Raw genomic sequence first — 24,252 nt, 5'->3', positions numbered from 1 at the left:
TAACATTCTAAAAGTACAAAAAATATTGCATATTGCAAAAAATAAAATATCTTATTCAATTGTTTGATTTGGTTTTCAAATTTGCAACATGAATTTTCCAAGTTAATTCTTGATCTAATATTAACCCTAAATATTTAATATGGTTTGGTTTGCATACTTCCTTACAGGTTACATTACATAAGGATTCTCTATATAAACATTTAGAAATTAATGATTGGCTCATACTTTCTTTCTTCAGCTAAAGTTAATATATTTAGTTTTTAATATTTAATAACATATGGTTCACAGCAAACCGTAACCACTTTTTTGGCATTCAATCAAAAGTAATGTGTTCATTAATGGAAAGAATACCATCCTCACTGTAATATGACAGTGCTGTGCATACCAGCAAAAGAGGTAGGCAGGCTACATTTCAATTTACCACTTAAAACATCATGTATGTATATTAAACAAAATCGAACTGTTCCCAAACATCGGTAAAATCTGTGGTATTCATTAGACTAAGTCACCGTTCTTGCACTCTACTCTCCTCACTGCACGGGCCTGTAACTTCGCCAGTTAAAATTTGAAATATGAATTTTACAAGTTACTTCCTGATCTAACTTCTCACGATAGAGTGGAATCGTCTCGAACATACATGTAGGGTTCAATTGGAATTTTTATTTCATCGTTTTGACATGGACAAAATCAAAATTGTGGTTAACATTGTTTTACCATAACTTCGCGATTTCGCAAATTTCGCCATCGGTTTTTGAAATGAGGAAATATTATCCAAGTTTTGACTACTCTTGATATTTCAACCCTCAACACCCAATATTTACAAAAATTTCATGATGAGTTGACGATTTACGTGGGTATTATACATTTTCTCACGATTTCTTGCAATATTTAGCAATGCAAAAAAAGTATCACGAGCATATTTCGTAATGAGTCAGCCAATGGTATTTGGGTTATTTTATGTGCGCAGGTAACATTAAAATATAAAAGAATAAACTGTGAAAATTGGGATTTTTATATGCCTATTGGTTTGACAAAAACACCATCAAAAGCTTTTGTGTGCTCATAAAACCTGTGTTTTTTTTTTCAGACTACAATATAATTTATAATCTTCGTTTTATTAGTTTGAGTCTGATCTATGGGTAAAAGGGATGATCGCTTTGTAAAAAAGATAATGATATGTTGTAGAATGTTTCCATAAATTATATTTCTTTATATTGTATAAACAAGTTGGCTTACTGAACCACAGGGCAACAAATCCTGTACAAATCATATATCAATTGTCAGATATATTAATTGTTATTTTACTTTTGTAGCTGTTTCTCCAGAACTTTTTCAGATTGTTAAATAGCTAGTACAGCTATTTTTAGTATACTATTGAATAAATTTCTGAGGGAATGCCTCCGGACCTTCATTTTTACTAACGGGTATTCCATACACCAAGACCTCTCGGCGGAGCCCCCAAACATAATTATTATCTACGCCACTGGTCCCATCATCTGATACCTCTCTCCTCACATACTTATTGTATGCAAGTGGTTGTAAGAGCATTGCTTGTTTACGACTAACGCGAATCTGTCTGAACTGGTCGAAACGCTTCACCTCTGCGTCCTTTCGCTAAAAGACCGACAAAGAAATACATACATACATAACTGACACAAAATTCTGTATACCAACCACGTTCAGCTCCTTCTAGCGTCAGCAGAACTAAGGTCCTTAGATATCTACATTGACGTTGATAAAGATGCGAGCGTGAGAGTGAGAATATCTGCTTCTAGGACATGCCACAGATATTATCAAGGAGGTACTGTTTAAAAAATTAAAAACAAAATATATATATATATTTTGATATTTTTCCGAAGCAAATTTAGGAATATTAAAAAGAAAATTTTAATTTAATTGTGTGTGGATAATATATAATTTGATTGTTTTACTGTACGTGATGGCCATGGCTTATACGTTTTTACAAGTCATAGTTGTTATCTAGTTACTAATGTTCACTAAGGCAATACTCCTATACAATACAATTTTCATCTTCTTGCTATTCCACCGACTCTGCTTCGAAATCTGATGACAACCTCAATCTTTTCTAATAACTTTAAGGACACCGTTTAACTCCAATCCTTTCCATGTAAAATCAGCCACATTTATGTAGTACCTTTTTCTCGGTAACAATAAAATTCAAGGGTCCGATATTTTTACCGATGTTCTATGCACCTTTCTGTTCATTTATCAATAAAATTTTTACGATAATCAGTCTATTGAGTTATTGATAGTAATAAAAAATGTTTATAAAGATTTTTTAAATATTGTGTTTTAAGTTGCTTTAAAATAAATATATTTATCTTACAATAGAAAAAAAGGTATAAAAAGATCTTCATATCTTGTTTGGTTCCTAAAACAATATATATGTATGTATAAAAATAAATCCTTAATACTTAAAATTTTTGAAAAATGAAAAAAACAAAAGAAAACACAATCTTTTATCATACCGATTTATTTAATACATCTCAGATGAGTAACATGGCTGGTTTGGACCCTCTTCATTAGCACCCATTTCTTAAAGCTTCGTGTTCGTTAGCTGCTTTAATTGTTAGGTTTATATTTGGATCTCTTCTGTGAGTAGACCCGCTCATAGATTTGCTTCTAAGGATTTCAACACTCTTGCTTAGTTTTCATCAACCTGACCTCATTAAAAAAATTAAACATTTATTGGTGTTTCCTTTATTGGAGACACTTATTGTATCATAAGTTTTTAGCTGGAAAATATTAGACTATTCTTTGGGAGCCAGCTCCATACAACGTGATTGAAAAATTGATTTGGGTTTTGGCTGTCACAATACAAATCTTTATTTAATTTTTCAGGTGCAACTAGGATCCTTGAATATATGTTTATGCCTTCCGTGATAACTTCAAGCAAATAAAAATGTGTTGTGGCACAGGTTTAAGTGCTAAGTTCTCAGTGACTTGTGAAAAATTTTCAAGGTTTATGTGTCAAATTAAAGAGAACAGTGTGTAGAGTTGCCGAATTTCCTCAATACTTTTTTTTAAAATGGCGTGTAAATCAAATTCTTACAATATGGAAGAACAAAATTCAGTTATGATTATTTTCCAGCTTTTTAGTAGTCAGCTGTGAAAAACGTGCGATTATTTTTAGATTACGCTTTCAGTATACGGTATAATAATCTAAAAGTGTCTGTTTGTACTTGGCGTTTTTGAACAAAACAAAGAATTCAATGTGAAATAATATCAATAGCAGGAAACGGAAATTATATGTTCCGATCTGAATAATTTATTCTACGCGACCTCAAAAATATCACAGACAAGTCCGTGTGCAAGTAGTACAGAGAGTAGCTCATGAGTGAGATACCTACAATTATTTTATTGTGGGTGATGAATCTTACTGAAGATCTCTTTTTTGACATTGAGAAGTACTTTACTGTCTATGAATTACAAGCCACCAATGAACTACACTCGAACTTATTTCGTATGGGTAGGGAAGTACAAAGAGATACTGTGACTTATGGTTCAGGTTCAGGACAAGAGATTAGTAAATTACTGTCCAGTTGTGGTGTTCCTAAAAATTTTTTATTGTTTTCACATTTTCTCAAAATTTCCAAAATAATCTCGAGGGTTAGAAAAGTACAGACACGGTTATCGAACCAAACAAATAAAGAGCAATGATGTAGTTAGATGGCTCAAGAGCGTTTACTTAATGAAATGTACAGTAAAGCAAACGATGAGCAAAGTCTGTCACTGAAACAGTTTTAGAAGTCATTTTAAATGAAACTTCTTCAAAAGGATTTTACGAAACTTAGTTAATACAGGATGTGGAAAACATTTGTGCAGAAAGCCCTAGTATTAAAAATACGAGCAATGCTAAATCAGTGCATTCCATGTGCATTTATTGGCATTGCAGCCAAGAACGTAGCCAGAAAAAAAAATGGGGGAGGTGGGTTAAGACAACTAATATTTTCCCAAAGTGGACAGAAAGTAAGGACCCATTTCGTTCCTTAAAAAGGTCTTGACCCGTATCTGTGTTGAGAGCGATCGTCCAGCAGTGCATGTTAGTAATACTGAATTATTTAAATACTAATAATAGTTTACTAAAAAAGTAATTGAAACAATTGAAAATTTGGGGGGCGTGGTCCGGACCCCTTGGGCCTCCACGATGGCTACGTCCTTGGTTGCAGCCAGCCTTGTAGATGGAGGTCGAACTTTTCACAACTTAACTATCTTAGAGAACTCAACATGTGGTGTAAAACCACACAGCGCAGAGGCAGAAATAATTAAATAATGTTCATTATCATTATAGAATCCATGTATTAAATACCCAAGTATCCCATATCTTATACATTGTTGATTTATTCCCATAGCGGAGCACGGCCAGTTAGTTTGTTCTTCATTATTATCAATCGCCTACAGATTACACCGGCACGCGACTGGTCACCGGAGGGACTTTCGTGCTGTGCAATATACTTACTTTTGGTGTTTTACCCACTTATAGTGATCAAATCCTTATAAATGAGACGTCATTTAACCGCAGATAAATGTGGAGTTTATTAAAGATAAAAACGAAAATCGTAATGTTATCGATTATTTGGTTACACGGTTCCAGGTCTTTTAATGTAAATATAACTTAAGATCATCGTCTTCCTTTGAAGCTGAGTCGAACATTAACTAATTAATTTATGTGACATTCAATAAAAATACAATTGTCCACACTTTTTAAACAGTTCCCTAGTGAACGCGTATTGCACAAGTCCATAAATTTAAGTTTCTGGCTCTCAATAGTTTAGCTTCGTGATTAATGAAAAGAAACTCGGCACAAAATAGTATATCTTAATTCAAATGATATAATAATCAATATTATGTTAATATACCTTAATCAATTTCGAGGTCCTACAAATTCCGTGATTGGTATACAGGATTGATACTTGGCGGTCAGTTTTACTGTCAGGAGCCTAGAGCTAATTTGAATTGTAATAAGCATATAATCATATTTTTTATTGAAATCGATAAAGAACTGTTCAAAGAAAGAAAATGGATCGTCAGCCACTCTAGTTTGGTGGACGTCAAAATGGGAGAGTATGAATAGGGTTAAAATATGATACGATATTGTTTCTTCAGATCATATTTCTCTTAGCTTCACACTTAAAACGGACCATCAAACACGTATATACATGTTACACAGCATCAGATAACCATATAAAGACCGTCAAAGTGACAAACTTCAGTCTCTTTATCTTGTTGTTCGATGGTCATACGACGGTAATTTATCGTATATGGATGGTCGATTTTAAACCCACCATGCCATGACAAATATAATTTGAGAAAAATATTATTGTTTTATATTTTAACACTTTCAATACCCATTCCTTCGACCTCCACCAACACTAGCGTGGCTTACGATCGATTTCTTTCTTAGAATAAATTTCTCTATTAATATTAAGAAAAGACAGAGAACATCAGCTCCCGTTTCCTAGACTACCCACCTAAACACTTTTCAGTTTTTCGATATTATTATTGGTCACAGATAAGTTTTGTACTCCATCGTGTATCTTAAATATTAATAAAAGTAGTATAATTTACTAGAAACCCCTAAAAGCATTTGGATGCGTAATTATCATGTCTTTAATACGACAAATCTCCTATAAGTCTGCATCCAAAAACAGGCTTGAGATTTAACATTATTGTTCTGGTATAAAACCCAAAGGCTCATTGTTAGGCTACACATTGTATTTGTTAACTATTACAACAATTTAATGAATGAAATTTTTATGTTGCATTCATTTTATTACCTATTGTTCCAGTGGAAACAGTATTACTATTTCAGTGCTCTTTTGTTTTCACAATAAAATAACAGTGCGAGACACGTGAGCTGCAGATTTTAACGTATTTCTTGTACAATATCGTAGAACTAATAGTTATTGGAGTTTGCGTATCTAGGACACATTTCCTCTACCCCTCCCGATCACCGCTGCTTCCGTTGACCTTCGAGTTTTGGATCAACAAAGGGCCGCTCAAGTGTCATTTAACGAGGTCCTTTGCCCGTGCGTGTTTTAGTGCAGCTTTTTGTGGAGTTTTTATATGGTTTTACTGGTTTCCAAAGCTTTCTGTTTTTAAGTTACCATGAAATTAGAAAGAGAAGAAACTTATTAGAAATTTAGTCAGAGAATTAGGGAACGAAATTGCATGAGAGGATTCCAACGTTGAGGAATATTAGATAGGTGAGGGAGTCCTCGCCTGCGCGTACTGAACGCTACGGAGAAATATGGTAAGATAATTTATTTTATTCACTGATTGTACTTTGCTAATAACTATATTAAATGTGGTAATGCATAAAGCATAATTCAAAAGCAAGGAGTTTGTTTTATTATTTAATGAACCTTTATTTTAATATCTTACAACAAAAAATCGTATACAAACAAAAGGAATCCCCGTTGCGTAATTCTATATGTTAATTAGCCGTGTCGCGGAGTTATAAAGAAGTTAGTTACTGCATCAAACGCTGTGTAACATCCCAGGCGCTTCTTTCGGATTGACTTGCTTTATTGTTTGTCAAAAATAATACAAGATAATATTAACTGGCAGTGTGGTTGTGACAATATTTGGACAGTCTTAAAGGACGTATTTCCCAATTACGCCCACTTCTAGGACGGAACGCGATCCCATTGAAGATAACTGGGAGTTGAAACGGAGTTGATGTATGAGGAAAATGGAGGGAAGGCCTGTGCACGCAGTAGTACGGTCCACTTGGCATTGTAATCACTGGGGGAGATAACTCATGGCAAACGGTGCGCGAAGTCCACAAGCTGGCGGTGATTGGAGGGGAGTCGGTGGTGGGGAGAGGGCGTGGCCTGCGGCTTGTCAGACGAGCGAGTGATCCGATAGTCACATCGCAAGCACTTCGATTCGACCTGGAGAACCGAATCCACACCACACCGTTAAACGTATTTGCTCTAAACACGAAATTGGAAAACCAATGCCATGTTTTTATGAATGGTGATTTTAGTTTCTGCAGATTTGTGAGACAAAACAAATTTAAATTCAATACAACATAACATCTAACAGTATTGCATCAATAAATACAGTATAATACGCCTTCAAAATTTCGTCTGCGAATTAGAATACCATTAAATAATAAAAACACGAAAGAGAATTTACTGTCATATCACTCTCCGTCAGCAAAGGATTTAACTAACGTTAAGTTTAAAATAATTAATAATCATAAAAAATAAACCGTTTAGAAATTTATTGAAACAACATCAAGTAACATGACGTGTTAATTTAAAAATATTTATTTAAAAATCTATGTTTTTTAGAATTGGTTTATAAGTGGTGTTCAGTTATTTACACACATATTGTAAAATGTTTTTATCAATGAATAAAGAACAAATAAGTATTTTCAACATTTCTCTATGTGACAGTTAGTAACGTATATTTCAGAATCCCAAGAACCGACCAGTTCGAGGTGACCATCGATAGTGGTGGTCATATCGAGTGGTGGCGCGACTCGCGAGTGCGTGAGGAGTGGTGTCAACAGTCAGTCAGTGCGAGTGCGGTGGTCGAGGCAGTTATGCACCATCAGGAAGACGCTAACGGGACCCGCCCCGTGGTGACCATCACGGCGTCAGCGGCGGCGAGCGTCGCGGCGGCGGCCAAGGCAGCGATAGCCCGCTCTCCTAGTCCTGACAATGTAGAAATCAACGAGGCGGTCAGCAAAGTGCTCCAGGGCTATGATTGGACACTCGTGCCGGTGGCGAGCAAGTAAGTTAACACAAGTCTTCACAAACTAGTTACTGTGGGATAACACTACAAGTTTATAACAGTGAAATAAATCAATGTGCACTTTCATTTAACACATTATGCAGTTCTCATGGAATTCGAAAAACATATTTCAGTTAGAAACACGTCAGAAACATTATAATAATAACTAATAATAACTTAAATAATAATAATTAATAATAAAGAAACTTTATACAAGACTGATAGGGTTTACCCCGGCGTGTGTTTGGTCAGGTATTGATGGATTCGTAAAAAAACAATCGACTACTACTCGATAGTTGATATAAACTACTCGAGTTGTGGCAAGATTCACACTTTCATACTGCAATTGTTCGTTTATTTATTTTTACGAGTTTCCCAAATTTAAAATTAATATAGCAGAAGAAAAATATATAATTCAGTTAAAGATAGGGTTGCAATACTCAACGTAACAAGTAAATAACCAATAAAACATAATCAATTTAACAGTAATTTAATATAACATAAAAAGTCAACAAAGACATGTAAATTTGTCTGAAACTCAACAACAAATTATATAAGCATATAAATTTAATACCTGAACTGAATAAAAAAAAAAAAAATAACATTATCAGAACCAATTGACAACAATACAATTATATATAGCCTACTATTTTTATTGTTGAAGTTGTTTGATTGAATTATTTTATTGTGGTATGGTTTTAATTGTATAACTTATGTCTAGTAATCATGTCTATATTAATGCAAAAATTAAATTGCATACAGTTTGTTCAATTTTATAGGATTGGCTGACATTAAGTTTGTAAAGTACTTTGTAGATGCCCGGCCTAAAACGCCCAATTTCTGTAATTTCTGTACATCATTTTGTAACGATGTAAAAATACTAAACTGTGTGGTTTATATATGTATATGTATATAGCAATTCGATACAATAACACAAAATACAATATAAAGCATAACACTGCAACAATAACAACGTTTATTACTAAAACATTTAAGGATATAGGTAGTATTGTTTACAGTTTTTATGATGCTATTAAGATCTACGCTACTATTTTAATAATCATTAAATTTGATAACGATATGGATTGTCATAATACACAATCATCGCTGTGATTTTTACGACCGTTTGCAACAATAATAAATACCACTTCGTAGGCTGTAAACACATTTGACGAGCCTGATAAGTAACAAAGTATTTATCACCTAGCTACTGTGTAATACATTGTGTTGCCATTTTTAATTAGCATTCATTTAACTGGTCTAGTGTTCCATTTTTAATACTATTCAAATTTAAACTAGGTATTTTATATTATTGGCTTGTGTAGCAAAGTGAAAGTGAGAGTTAATACTTAAAATTAGACCTAACTAAAGATAAAATTACTTAATTCGTAAATTTCTTTGTTTCTTTTTTTAGTTTTATTTAAAAAAAATATATAAACTTAATTTTTGTGTCTATACTTGGTATTAATTAAACATTTTTCTCGAGAATGTTCAACCAAAAAGAGTAATGAATTACATGTTAAACTACTATTACGTGTGACATGGATTTTTCGTGAATGTATTTTTCGACTTTTAGTAACCCCCATTTTTCTCTAAAACTATTAGACTATAATACATTTTTATATTAATAATATACTAAAAAATAATAAGGAGTAATTCAGTTTAATTAAACAATAAGTTATTCTTTAAGAAAGTTAAACTTACAAATAGTTAGAATTTTAATAAATGCAATAATTAAATTATACTAGAAATAACACATAAATGGACATTGTTAAAACTTATATTTTACCAAGAAATATGTTTATAATAAGCACAAATATCGAATATCAAATATATCAAGTACATTGTTTTGAATGATACTGAATAATGGTAAGCCAAATACGAGAGACCCAGCAGCAGTGTTCTGGTATAATCTCTATTCCTCGGATTTATAAAAATATGAGCTTTTTAAAATAAGTGTTAGATCAATGTTTTAGAAATGTTTGTTGCATTGTTCATTATTTGTATTAATTATTAATTTTTAATTATTTCCTATAGTCCATTAAAGCAGAAATGTAATACTTGAAGTTGCACAATGCATGCAGCATGTATGCTGATTAGGGGATATAATTTTATTAGACATTGCGTTTACTTTTAATTGTTGATCAACATAGACTAATGTTTTATTAATTATTCAAAATAAAACAAAATTTTCCAATATATTAAGCGGCACAAAAACTGGCACGTTTCTTCAAAGTCTAATATAGAATAATTATATGACTAAGATACTTTGGTAAGAATGATAAATAAAATATTGTTACTGTATAAAGTATATTCTAGCTGTTGAATGTATAAGTATAAATGCAGTTGATCCCGCGGGCAGAGAAGAGAGCTCCGGTTGGCGGATCAAAGTGCCATTTTCTTTTTGGTTTAGTAATATCCTACTTTAACTAGGATTGAATGTATTTGGGAGGGGGAAGAGATGTCTTTGTGTGCCAGGTCTCTAGCCTTCTTAGGAAAATAATACAATCCATTAACAATGGTGTAGTTCCAGCTTAAGATTCAATCAGATTCTACATTTCATGACTTTTAGGTTCAACAATAAAAAAATAATTATAATGAATATATTCATCTAGCCATAATACTTGGAAGCTATTTCAAGACAGCCGTAATTTGAAGTCCCTTTGTTTTAATATTATATTAAACATGTTTATACGAATACCATAGGGATAAGAAAAAAGAAAGGAATTAAGTTATGTCTAACAATAATTCTTCGCGCTATGAAACAAAAGTTGATGGATCTGACCCCATTGTGACTGTTTAATCAACTTCGTTATCAGTTTAAATTAAATTAATACTATATTTAATACATCATACACTTTTCCTTTGTTAAACTTCTCTATTCTCTATTTTTCCGAATGGAGAACAGTTTCTGAAATGTAAATATATTAACACAATAAACATGCTGTGTTTTACTTTTGGCGAGTTCATAAATTATTCCAATTATAATCTTTAATTTTCTATAAATTTACTTCTGAATACCATTATCCAAAACATTTAATTTGTGAAATTCTAATAAAATATTTCAGTACAACTAAGTAAAATCTGCTGCCAAATAAGTGTATAGGCTCGGTGATTTAAATGTAATAACAAGGCTGTATGATTTTTAATGCGTTTTGCATAATTGTTCCATAATTTAAAAAATGGTTGGACTATGCTGGATGAAAAACTAATTAACTTTCTCTCAAACAGATTGCTAAACCGTGGATAGTGTATAATTTAAATTGAAAGAGAATAAAAAAGAAAGATGAGTTGTAAGATATCTTTACTAGCGTTTTTGACCAAGTATGATAATATAATAGGTGACCTCTGCATGACCTTTAGGAATCTGGGCAGCGTAGTCCACAATTTTTAGTTTATAATAATAAACAAGCACGTACATACTTTTCACATACGTTAACTCATTATTTCATAATTTTAAACGTAGAACTATGTTTTAGAACATACAATTTATTTATACTGCCAGTTTTTGTCTCGATAATTTAGAAATCCTAATTACCTAATTAAAGTGAAATAATATATTATAAACATAAATCAGTTGTATGTAGATTACAAAACAAATAATGGATATTGGGCTACAAATTAACGCTATTATTTTAAATGGCGTATTGTATACAAATACTACGTAATTTCTTTAATTTAATAAATAATAATCTGGAAAGAAATATATAGTCTTTGTTTCACTTTTGCAAGTGTTTAAATCAATATAAGAAATGTACTGTAAGTGCCCTTGTTTCGAGATATAGACTTTTTTGATAAAATTTCCAGTAAGTAATAAAAATAACTTTTGAAAATAGAGAAAAGGAATGAATTAAATCTAGGGAAATAATTTGCCTATATAAATTACGGCGGCACGCAGCGTCTGCTACAGCGAATATACAGCGACGGGATTGAACGTTTTTGTTAAGTTGTTAAATATACAATTATTTTAATTAATGAAAATATCCACAAAAACTCAGAAGAAGGTTGATTGCGCCAATTCCCCTCCACAGATACCCCACTGATTAAAATTCACAATTATAGTAATGTATTCAGTATTGGTAGATTATAACAAGAACTTTTCATTTTTCCAACGATAAATTCTTGTATATACTTTATTATATCCATAAAAAATATATTCGAAGGAATTATTGGCTGGTATTGTTTTCTCTTGATGAAAAATATTTTTGATTAAGTGTCTTAAAGTACAATAAAGTTGTTAATCAGTAGCCAAAAGATAATTTTCGTAATGCACAAAATAAAATAGAACTCTTTAACTTTTGTGCAAACAACAGCGTGTTAATACTGAAATAGTGACATGTTGTTAATGTTTCAAAAACAAATTGTTGATAGCTTTAAAATGGTTTAGCATTCCCATAAAATGGTTTATCTTTGCATATAAACTATACAATGTCATGCATAAAGTTTCTACATTTTAGATTAGTTACTTTTTCAATAATTCTTAAAATGAAAGGAATTTCAAGTACGAATAATCCAGGTATATAAATATTAAACGGCATTATTTCGAAAAGCTTACAATACAGCAACGATGAGAACAATGAAGAAACAAATAGCAGTGAAATAACAACAGCCTGAACAAGCACCGTGAGTTGTAATATTACAGTATTTTGTATGGTTTGTCAAACATGTACATCGTGACAGTAGAATGTAAGTATAATTGAAACATGTTTAGTATTGATTTGTTAGGCTAAACACAGAGTAGGCCTATGTATTAAATGTTTACAAACGAAACCGACATGCACCATAGTGTGCATAAACAAAGAGTACCAACATATACCAGAAACTTCCTCTCCTTATGAATGATTACTGGTATTATCGGCTTGTCAGACCCGCTGTCACGCTGACAGATTTCTGGGTCGGCAATATTCGGACTTCCGTGGTTTCTATTGCGTTTTATTGAAAATAAAAATTCTTCATTATTTTAATACGAATTTTTCAATAAAATTCGTTCATTTCATTCTTAAATCATCTGATGGGCTATGAATGAAACTTCAATTACAATTTAATAAGTAGTGTGTATTAGTAAACAGGTGTTTTCATCAAAATATAGATTTATTTTATTTAAAAACCGTAGTATAAAATAGATAAGAACTCTTAAAAACTAAAAAAAAATTTTATGTGTATTTAGTTATACAATAAACATACATGCCAAATTTCGTTGGAACCAATCTGGCCTCAGATACTGATTAAAAGTCCATCGTATATTCAGTGTTCAGGGTTTTACTTTTGTATTTCATATTGTAGAAAGATGCAGTTGCGCTCTTGAAAATTTCTATATCAAATTCAATAATATATATAAAACATTTATAACAATAGAGATAACTTACCTTTGGAAAAGATGTAGTTACTTGCAGATTGCACGTAATCAAAATACATTCTAAAATATATAATAATGTATTCCGCTTTGTCAGTGGCCGTTTTTAATAAAAACTGTCAAAATTACGTTAATTATGAGAGGAGGTTTATTTATAATTGATTTGCTAACGATAATAATAACTTCGTTTGATTCGCCTTGGAAAAATACGTTTACAGCATGTCTGTTTATATTCTCTGTGATTATTACATCTTGCACCGCTTATGCCGCTCTGTAACAAGTGTTATTTAACTAACAGATACCAAAACGTTATGTTCAGAACTATTTGTATGGTTAAAATTAAAACTAATTTACTCAGAACGAATGAATGGCTCTTGTTTTAAAAGTGTATGTTTTAAATAATTTCGCTAATTAGCCTATAAACCTCATTTTTTAAATGGACTTATTTAAGTGACCACAATTCGCTAGTCGAAGAATAATTTATTTTCTGCGTGAATTATCAGTGTAGACATTATGTTGTGCCGTGGGCTACACCATTTTAACAACATCTGGCAGTACTTTCGAAAATGCAGTTTAGCTTTGATTACTAGGAATGGGTATGGAAAGAGTTCAGTGTACGGTGACAATATTTTTGTTAACGTAGTTCGGGACTCTTATAAATATTTAACCCCTCCCCTCCCGATCACACCACTATATCAAATATTAACATTTAAACAGTACCTCCACATTTTTATCAATAGTGGATATTAGTAAATTTTAATAAAAAAGAATACACTTATTATGTTCAACAATGAATCAATGTATTTTGATGTTCACTATATTGTCACTTAAATATACTTAAAATTTAAAAATATTTATATCTACTTTATCACTGTTTGTTTTAATTCGAAGTGAGATAATGTTTCTATGTAATGACACAGAATGAGGGGGCAGCTGATAGAAGAGCCTCTTGAGATAAGCTTTTTTTGAAATGGCTTGCTTTTATTCTATGTATGTTTAGGTATAACCACCATCTCAATCGGTCAAAGATTCCTCATTGTTGGAAAGATACACCTGTATCAAGCCACATACCTCTCGAGGCACTTCTAGCATAGACAACTAGTTATTATCAACGGGCTATACGTTTGTTTACGTTCACTGTTCAGTCCTCTTGTATAATGTCACATATTTGTTTTGTACTGTTTGTTGTAACTTACAATTAGTATGCTTGGGTATTGTACTTTATTCTTGTTAAATACTGAAGGAATGAGTGGTGAAGTTTATTTGCAAACTAACACAATTTGTCTGAAGAGAAAACTGATTCTGAACAATTTGACAGTAATGTGTTGAAACAAAAGTGACAGTCAGACTTTGGTTATCATTTAGAAATCAATAGGGATAATGAGGACTAGAGAAGAACATTATTTTTCAATTACTATTCTCATCTATTTATTTTTAATATTAAAACACGTAAGTTATAAACTAATAACTAACTCGAAATTCTAATTTGGTTATAAAGAATCACATTCCGTCTGTTTAAATTCATTTTCTGTCTTAGGTATTTCCAGTACCATTGTTGAGTTTGCATTGTGTCCCAATCTAGAAAATAGATACCAAAGAAAACCAGCTTTGATCATAAAGCGTTTACTTTTGGCTCTTCAAATTTACTTTCGGTCTAAGATTTTTCAAGCGACCTAGTTATTGTTTGCCTTTTTATTCCGATGAAGAAAATATATAACTTATTATGAATTAAAAGTCAATACGGTGAAAAAAGTTAGTTCCGGCTGATTAAATTCATTTCCGGTCCAATTTAATTACCTGATCAATAGAATGTATACATATATTACTTTTTAAGACCTCATTGGGTCGAGAAACGTCTACTACCAGGACTTGTTAGCTGCCTCCGTTTCAAGGGTCATATTTATATTTTGTATGTTTGTCCCAATAAAGAAAATTATGTCGTAGGCCTACAAGTAAAAAGTTACTGAGGTCCAAATGTGTCTATTTCGATAATTTAAACTTACTCCCGGATTTAATTTATTTACGGTTCCATTGTTGAGTTTATGCTGTTGCACTCATTCATAAAATTATCAGATATTTAGATTTTGGAATCCAACTTTGGTTCTAACGCGTATATTTCAGGTCTGCGATGTTTATAGTTTTATAAGTCATTTTGATATCTACATCAATCAAGAAATATGTGCATACGTACTCAAAAGACTACTTTACTAAGGTCAGAAAAACATATACTTCCGTTGTTTGTGTTCTGCTTTTGGTGTAAGGGGAAGACTGTGTTATCCTTTCTTTTCTTTTAACTGCAGTAAAAATGCCAATCACAATGTCAAGGGAGCCAACCAGTTTCGATTACCTTATGTGCAAACAATCACAGCTCTGTACATTAAAGTGGTTTTAATAACACCCTTTAAATAATAACACATTTCCATTGCATTATGTGGTTTATTCATCACTGATGCAATATAAATTGAAACTTAGATAGTAACTTTGTCTTTGCAATCTTCATTACACTAATATATTTAATGTTTTATAAAATGTAAATGTAAGCGAAAGTTCTGCTTCTTTGAGCTCACCTTCAGCTGAAATAACCAACAGCTGTTTAGTGTAAGTTAGCTTTGGATTACGTGTCGTAAATATTAAAATTTTTTCCCAAATCTGTAAATAATCCTGGAAACCATTCATATATTAAATGGGAATATAAATTTTATCTTCTTACAAACCATCCTAGTTCTTCAACGGATATTAAAAAAAATTAGCCAGCTGATTCCGAGACTAGCGCTTAGCAACACATTATTAGGTTCATTATTTAAAAGATGAGTAGACTTCAATTATTACCTTAGACCTATTGTAGGGTATGAAGTGTTGCCACTACCAAGCAATTGTTAATTTTATTCGTCCGTAACATTTATGCAGTTTTAAAGTTATGTAATTTTGGTTGCAATAGTTTTTTCTATTTGGAATCTAATTTTTTCAATTAATGTATTTAACATGATATAAGCAAAAAGCACATGCTATTTACAAGACATTTTATTTCCATTAATATTATGGCTGGGAAAGGGAATATTCCACGAGCCACACGAGCCAGTGTCGAACCCAGAGTCCGGCAACAAAGTTGTCCCTGTCACCTGGTGCCATTGATGAATAAATCACATAATATAATTAGCCGTGATACTAGCGGAACATTGAGTCAAGCCAGGAGCAGGAGGTGCCATAAGTTACTGGTAGACTGGGGCTCACCCGTCCATCTCTAACGCGCTGTCCACGGATTTATTAGCGCCGGCTGCGCCACAGTTATAAGTGTAATACACGAGGCTAAATTATTAATCAGACAAGCCGTATTTGCGATTATTGTGCCTTCGTATTTATATATGCAGTACATGTTCTCCTGTTAATGCGGCCTAGGTCTAATTTTATATTCAAACCACATTTTTTAGTATTGGAATGTAATTCACAAATATCCTTCATGTAGTGCTTAATTTAATGATGTAAACATAAGCACGAACGAAGTCTTGTTCTACAGATTACTTCCAGAAACAAAAGCAATACCAATGTTTTTTGATGATAATGATTAAAAAAGAATGATAAATTCTAAATCATCGAAATGTCAGCGCAATATTCACAAGGATATAATTTCATTTTGTGAAACATAATTATACTTTGAGATGATGTACTCCTAGACGGCAAGTTTCATAGTCGTACATTTAAGACGCCTTAAAAACGTAAAAACAAGTAAAGTAGAGAATGTGTTAGTGGAAATCACCAGGCGAAGTTATGGATAGGAAGCCCTCTGTAACATTTAACCTGAGGACCAACGGCTTATAGAGGACTTCCGAACTACCTTCAATGGCCGGGTAGGTGGGCACCTCAATAAAATCGACCAGCGGTCACCCATCCAAGCAGCTTCCAAGCTCAACGTTACTTAATTCGGTTATCTTGCGATAACCCCCGCCTTACTCGCTACTCTGCACCATTGGCAGTGAAAAATAGAAATTACAGGAATTCAATATAGTAATTAGAATTATTTTTTAATCAGAACCCCGATTAAGGGGATATGGCACTGAAATCATGAAAATCATGGAAAATTTTCCAAAAAAGTGATTTTTTTTATTAACTTTTTTTATTGTTTATAATGTTAAAAAACAATAAACAAGTGTCAAAAAAATATTCATATATTTTTTTTCGTTTTAGGCGTTTTTTGAATTGTGGAACAGGCTCTTGAAAAAGCCGGTCGGACGACGACTTTTTTCAACAATATGATATAACTTGAGTTGTAATTGTTAGATTTTAATGATTTCAACGTTAAATTGTAGGACATAATGTCCTTAAATATTTTTTAGGTAGCTTGATAATAAGTATAGTCAATAAATAATAAATATTCAAGCTAATTTCGAAAAAATAATGTAAAATTGATAACTTTTTTTTATACTTTTTTTATATGTCTTTTTTCTTTTTATGATCATATATGGACTAATTTCTACCTAAAAATATGTACATAACAACAGCCCAATCATATATAAAAAATTTCAACAATGTAGCTCAAATAGTTTTTGTATTTTGAGTTATATCAGTTGTGTGATATCAAAGTATTTTTAATAAATTTCGAATTCGCGATTCGCTTGCAAAGTAAGCCTCAAAGCCCCACTGTAGTTAGAAAATATTTTTTTGTCACTGAAATATTTTTTTTTATATGCATGTAAATATAAATAACACTATTATGTAGGCCATTTTTATACATACAGTATATATATATATATATTATTATTATATTATTATCTTATTATATATTATATACATACAGTATATATATATTATAATTAAAAACTAGGAAATTGTTAAATCCTAGTGCCTGCCTTTATTGGTCAGCTGATGAAACAAATAACATGAAATATTCAGAGTATAAAAGAAATGTTAGACAAGCCCAAATGCGAGAGGAAGAGAGAAGAAAAGAAATTGAGGGACCTACCTATGGAGCTGGGGAGTTTTAAATAATGCATGTTTAGCAATGTAAGTGCAGTATGCATGTTAGTATATGTACATTAGGCCTAAATTACAATAATTTCCGTTGTGTCACAATTACATCTTTCCTTTGTTTGAACAAATAAAATTTTATAACCACCTGAAAAAATGTTGCTAATACTTTTATTTATTCCCCATAAAAGTGCAACAATAAAAAAAGTCCATATAATGTAATATGTTTGACTATAACACTCTAGTGTAAGTCATAAAACCGAGGTAAATTTTCAACGCGCGATTCCGAAAATCAGAATTTTTGGACTGTTATTATATTTTTTAAATTGATATAACTCAACAAACTATTTGTTCCCACATAATTCAAATTTTTTACCAAGGTTTTAGGGTATTGTAATCTACATATTTAGGTAGAATTATATATGTATGGTCATTAAGGAAAAAAATATGATTTTTTATAAATGTCAAATCAAATTTTTAAACCTAAAATATTTTTTAAAATGACACCACAATTTTGTTTATTGAGATACAGTTATAATTCGACCTAAATATTTCAAGGCAGTTGTATGCTACAAAATGATAGTTTATTTGTCAAAATCTAATCAGTATAACTGGAGTTATATCAAATTTTGTAGTTACCTAAAAATTTTACAAAAAAATTATATTTACTATATGTATAAAATTTTTTTTTTTTGTATTTCGTATTTGTATATTCTTATACCCAAGAATCACACATGCAAACGTTTCAAAGGCCTAGTGATAACCTTATTAAAAGTTAGTAATTTCAGTGCCATATCCCCTTAAGGACTGTAGATAAGTACCTTATTTGAATTGATTATATGCACAGAATTGACATGTTTGATACTTAGTACTGTCCTTAACATATTGTAGTTCATTGAACGTGCCATTTTCTTAAGTTATAATTCATTAAAGAACAATGAACTCGTTTCTTATCTTCTATTGCCATCTGTAAACGGTTCATTCTTCCATTCATTATGTTGTTAATTGACTACTATGGGGTTTAACCAGATGAGTAAGTGCACTTTCTAAGTCTAATATAATACTATTAGGCTATTTTGATGATTAAGACGAGTAGATTGATGTAGCAATTTGATATTGCTTATGACTCTTATAACTAATACATAAATAGATCATTGTACCTTTAACTATTAACTCGTATTATCACTACGCAGTATATTAACTAATACAATGTAGGACCACGCCACACTACGTGTCGCGTAACAGGCTTCACTGAGGCTTGTTTACTTTGTTTGTTTACAAAAAGTCGGCGACGACGACGTTCAAAACGAATTGAATGCATCGTTTCGACATCAGAGACCTAGACCATAAAGAAACTCTGGTCAGAGCCACCCAGTAGCCACCCAGAGTAATCTAGATGAAGAGGTAGGTGTTCACATTGTCTCGTCAGGTGAAGACAGTTTGTCAGATAAGAGTTATTTCAGAGTCTGCAAAGTCATACGGAGACTAAAAATGATGAATTTCAGATGATTTTTAGTATTTTAGCTCGTTAGCTAACTGAATAACAATTAATTATTTACACAAATGTCTCTCCAATTAGTTAAAAATAAAGCTATCACCAAATACAATTATATTAATAATCTCAGGGCAGGAATGAGGTGTAGAGCTGTTTTTAAATAGTAATAGGCTATCACCGTAGAAGAACTATGTATTTTATTTCGAACTTGCAAATCATTTGCACTTCAAATACTTCTATAAATTGTTCTGGCGTACCTAAGAAATGTAATTTTTAGGTGCTGTTTCTTCCATTTATGTCCAAGTAATAAGCAACTTGTGAAAGAATAAATTAAACTACGTTTTACTTCCTTACATACCATAAAATCGTACTGTGTTATTTTGACAGTTAATGCAGAGAGAAGTACCATCAGTTGTCAGTGTATGACTGGTGATTTCCACATGTGACGATTGTTTCACACTATAACACCACAGGAATGATTGCCTCATGTTGAAATCCCCTCCTGGCGTTATCACAGGCTGGGATGTCTGTCAATGATAGGCCAATGTTTGCTTTAGCTTGATAACGTCCCCTCCGGCCGGTTTGACGTTTAGAACGCATTTGTCTGCTGAAGTGAGATTTGTTGTGGCTATTGACTCAAAATATAAACTATTGGCCTATCTGTAAACAACACAGCTACAAAATCTTTGATTAAAGGTTGTTATTGACGATGAATGGTATGAGAGGGCCACAGGGTTGTGGACATTTGCCATCATTGTATGTTACAAAAGTAAATAACGCTACTTTTGAGGATTGAAATCGGTTTCTGAGTTCTGAACGAGCTGCGATAAGTTCCAAATTCAGCCACTACGGAGCAGCATTAAAAGGAAATAAATAAATTAATTTTCAGTTTGTTTACTCTAAATTATTTACAAATTTTAATTTTTAAAACTGATTTGTGAACTAAACGATGATTGAATTTGATGTATTGAAGCAGAAAAATTATTTTATTTATAACTTCTATTTGAAAATCGGTTAAAATTATTGAAAAAATAGAAGAAAAATTTGGCCACAGATGAGAAGCCACCCATTCAGAGTACGCTTCATCTTGAAATATTTTTAGCTGTTCGAAAAAATCGTGATCAGACCACCTAGAATATTTTTTTTACTATTTCGAGGGATGTTTTTCGCTCACTGTAATATCGCCGCAACCGAAGCCGGTAATCGGAGTAATAACTGTCGGCCCGTGAAACTTACTTAGTTAGACAATAGGACGGGCATTCGGCGTTGAAGAGGAAGAAGCAGCTGTATGGACCTTTGAGCCGACCATCACGAATCATGTTTAAAAATTATATCAGAATTTTGTACTTTTTTATACCACAAAAATAAAATGTTGTACCAATCACTGAAAAATGTATTAACCATTTAAAAGTCGGCTCACAGGTCTACGTTTTGAAAATAACTTTGTCGTAAAATAAAATAAACTACACTATATTTTTGTACCAATTTTGTACCACCAATTTTTATGCAGTCAAACAACGGCTTAGGAAAATGTGTAAATTTTGCTTGCAATAATGGAGGCGAAAGAACTCTTAGACGTGCCATTGCCCATGCACTGCAGGGTTGCAGCTGATATTAGTTGCAGGCGCATAATGGACTTACCGCACTGTCACTTGCTAGCCGTGGTGTCATTTGCAACTTGAACTTATAACAGACGTAGCGCGCTTTGAATGGGTGGCCTCCTGAAATATACCCTCGCCCTTAGGTGTCAAATGTCAAGACAAAAAGTTAAGCTTAATTAAGTATTAAAAATGTCTAACGATTTCAAATGTCCACAATCTACTATAACGATAAAGTCTAGTCGTTGATCTGGTGTCTATCAATACCATTAAGAATTATACATAAAGTACAATCAACTAATTTTTAGAAGGCAATCAGGAATTACATGTGTAGAAGGATTAGAATTACATGTGTCAGGATTTAAAGTAGGAGGCACATTTTTGGAATCTGCCTTCTATTAACCAATGCATTACCAATTTAAATTACGATTGTTTTTAAATAACAAATTTCCAATTCTTTAACACTTGAGTGATAGTCTTTAACACCAGCCACAGAATGTTTAAAACAGCTGTGTTTTCGTAAAAAACAGAAGTTTTGATGAAATAGATTAGAAATACCTATAGAATTTGTTTTAAAAGGATTTTTTATAACTGGAGTTGTTAACTGTTTAACATACCTTGTACATTGACAGTACTCTATGGAACTTGCAGAGCAAAATCCAAGACGTTAGATTAGTATGTAATATGTAAAAACCGTTCCTGTACTATTTAACCATGGAGTCTTGTTGTATCGATGAGGTGTACGACACTGATTACGTCTAACTTGATACGAATTTCTAGGCTGTAAACCACGGAACAGGATAAATTTGAAGACAACGAGCCAGGGTGCCTACAAACCAGGCAGAGGTGTTTTTATAGGATGGATATTTCACTAATCCTAAATACTGAAGTTGCAGCCTATTCTTCTATCACGAATAAACCACTTTTCTTCTATTGAAATTTTGCACGAATTATTAGAAGAATTAAAGTAACATATGAGTGTTTATGTATAAAAATCATTATAGGAATCCATAATATTTTATCGTAGGATTATATAAATGCCCGCCAAACCATTGGAAAACGTCACATGGAGTCACGTCACGGAATGTCCGCAGTGTGCAGTATAAAATAGTGCCTAACAATAAGGGATTATATAAATGTTGTAGGCGTTGTATGTTTTATCGATCCTTGTATTTTGAAAGTACACATTGTTACCTAAGATAAACATCGTTCAATACACACACTTTATAATGGGTGTAAAAAAGTCACGCAATGGCCTGACAATTCCTGAACGATTACAGATAAAGCGATAAAACTTAGTACATCATTACTGCACCTGTAAATCTTTTTGAAGTAACTACTATTTTTTGTCATGTCAGGGGGTTGGCGCGCAAGGAATCAGAATAAAATCTTAAATTAGTACAATGTAGGTCCTGTTCTAGATGGTTTATTATTCTTATCTTGGCTCAAAGTGGCGAAAGTTAAACTCATTAAATGGATACTAAACTTAAGAAATAGTTTTTAAGGATTGACTCTTCAAATCCAATGCAGGATGGACCTACAAGGAGGTTGGCAAAACACTTTAACATAAGCATAACTGAAGATGTACATTATTTTAAACGAACAATATATGATGTGAAGATTCGATGACTAGGCTACCTTAAAAACTATCTCTTAGGTCCAGTATTAATTTAATAAGGTTAACTTTCGCTACTTGGGCCAAGATAAGAATAATAAACCATCTAGAACAGGACCTACATTGCGAAGGTTTCAAATTTTTAACTAGCGTACTTTTGTAAAGAATGAACCTTTTCAAGTCGAATTTGTGACATTGTACTCTACCAATAGAGACCTTTAGTTTGATATACAACTCGACCTATGCTCTAATTTAATATTTTCTTCTGATTCCTTGCGGGCCATCCCCCTGACATGACAAAGAATGGTTGTGACTTGTGACTTAAAAAAGTAGATTTACGATATAGGTGCACTAATAATGCATCAAGTTTTATTACATATAATCGTTCAGGAATTATGAAAGCCCATGCCGGACTTTTTATACACCCTGTATGTAATTTATATATCAATGATCTTTATTTATAAACGAAAATATTTAAAAACATAAATTAGCACACTTATGTACAATTTGATAACAATAATGCCCAGAAAGCATCCTCCCGAGTCTGTACCGTCACGTTACCGAGCCACTTTCAATGTATTTAATGTGAAGCATTACATCAGAATTTGGACATGATGTTACCTTGTAATGGCCTCCAACTTCAGGGCTCCTCACCGTTGGGCCTAAATAATTTAACAGCAACTACTAAAACCTTAGGTAGGCCCTACTATTCAACCAAATATCACAAAATTTTGCACGAAAATGCTGCTCATAGAATATGTTTGCTCTTTATTAAAAAGTGGTTTCGGATGTAGGAACATCCGCCATAAAAAAGAAAATATTTTTACTGCTTTGAGTATTAATAATACATAATAAATGAATATTTTGTATTATCAATCCCAGGAGAATGTGAGATGCCCCATGGGTAGAATGAGTCTGAATGCCCTGTGTGGTCTTTATCGTATAGCGTCTACTACTAAGGGCCAATGATAGAGATCCAGTTGAATGTGGATTCCGAGTCATTTAGATATTGGGCTGATTTCATTGGTCGATTAATAAGTTATCTTCATGCTAGCCACACATGGACAACAAAATCTTGACTAAGGTCGTCTGCCTGGTACATGATAAACCACAAGCGTGTCAGCGCGCTGTGCCTCCCATGGAGACTGGCAGTCAGCAAGCGCGATAGTGACGTCACGCAGATGGTTACTCCGCCTTGTAATGGAGATGACTGTGTTTCCACCAAAAACAAGCCGATGTATTGATACATATTCTGCTGACATCTTCATAAATCTCACTATGTCAGTCACGATCCCACCATTTCGATAGCATACAATTATTTAGATTCGTGCATAGGCATACGCATGTGTATACTCTAATTTTGAATAAATATTCCCTCCGAGCTCAGACATAAATTTCAAAAGCATTTTTCTTTAATTGTTATAAATATATTGTAAATTGTAGTATGTAATGTAAAAAGTAT

The 24,252-nt window shown here is 32.4% G+C and overlaps 1 protein-coding gene across 1 annotated transcript in view; it reads left to right on the top strand.

Moving 5' to 3' along the window:
• Positions 1–7,472: 7,472 nt before the first annotated feature.
• Positions 7,473–24,252, top strand: part of LOC124353905 (transcription factor SOX-10-like) — a 53,579-nt gene continuing 36,799 nt past the window's right edge. The window contains exon 1 of the mRNA XM_046803959.1: positions 7,473–7,767. Coding sequence (XP_046659915.1) covers positions 7,577–7,767 — 191 coding nt within the window. The 5' untranslated portion in view covers positions 7,473–7,576. The remainder of the gene's footprint in view (positions 7,768–24,252) is intronic.

This window comes from Homalodisca vitripennis, chromosome 2 (genome assembly GCF_021130785.1).
Source record: "Homalodisca vitripennis isolate AUS2020 chromosome 2, UT_GWSS_2.1, whole genome shotgun sequence".
In the NCBI taxonomy this organism is placed as follows: Eukaryota; Metazoa; Arthropoda; class Insecta; order Hemiptera; family Cicadellidae; genus Homalodisca; species Homalodisca vitripennis.
This window is presented reverse-complemented; position numbering and strand designations above follow the sequence as displayed.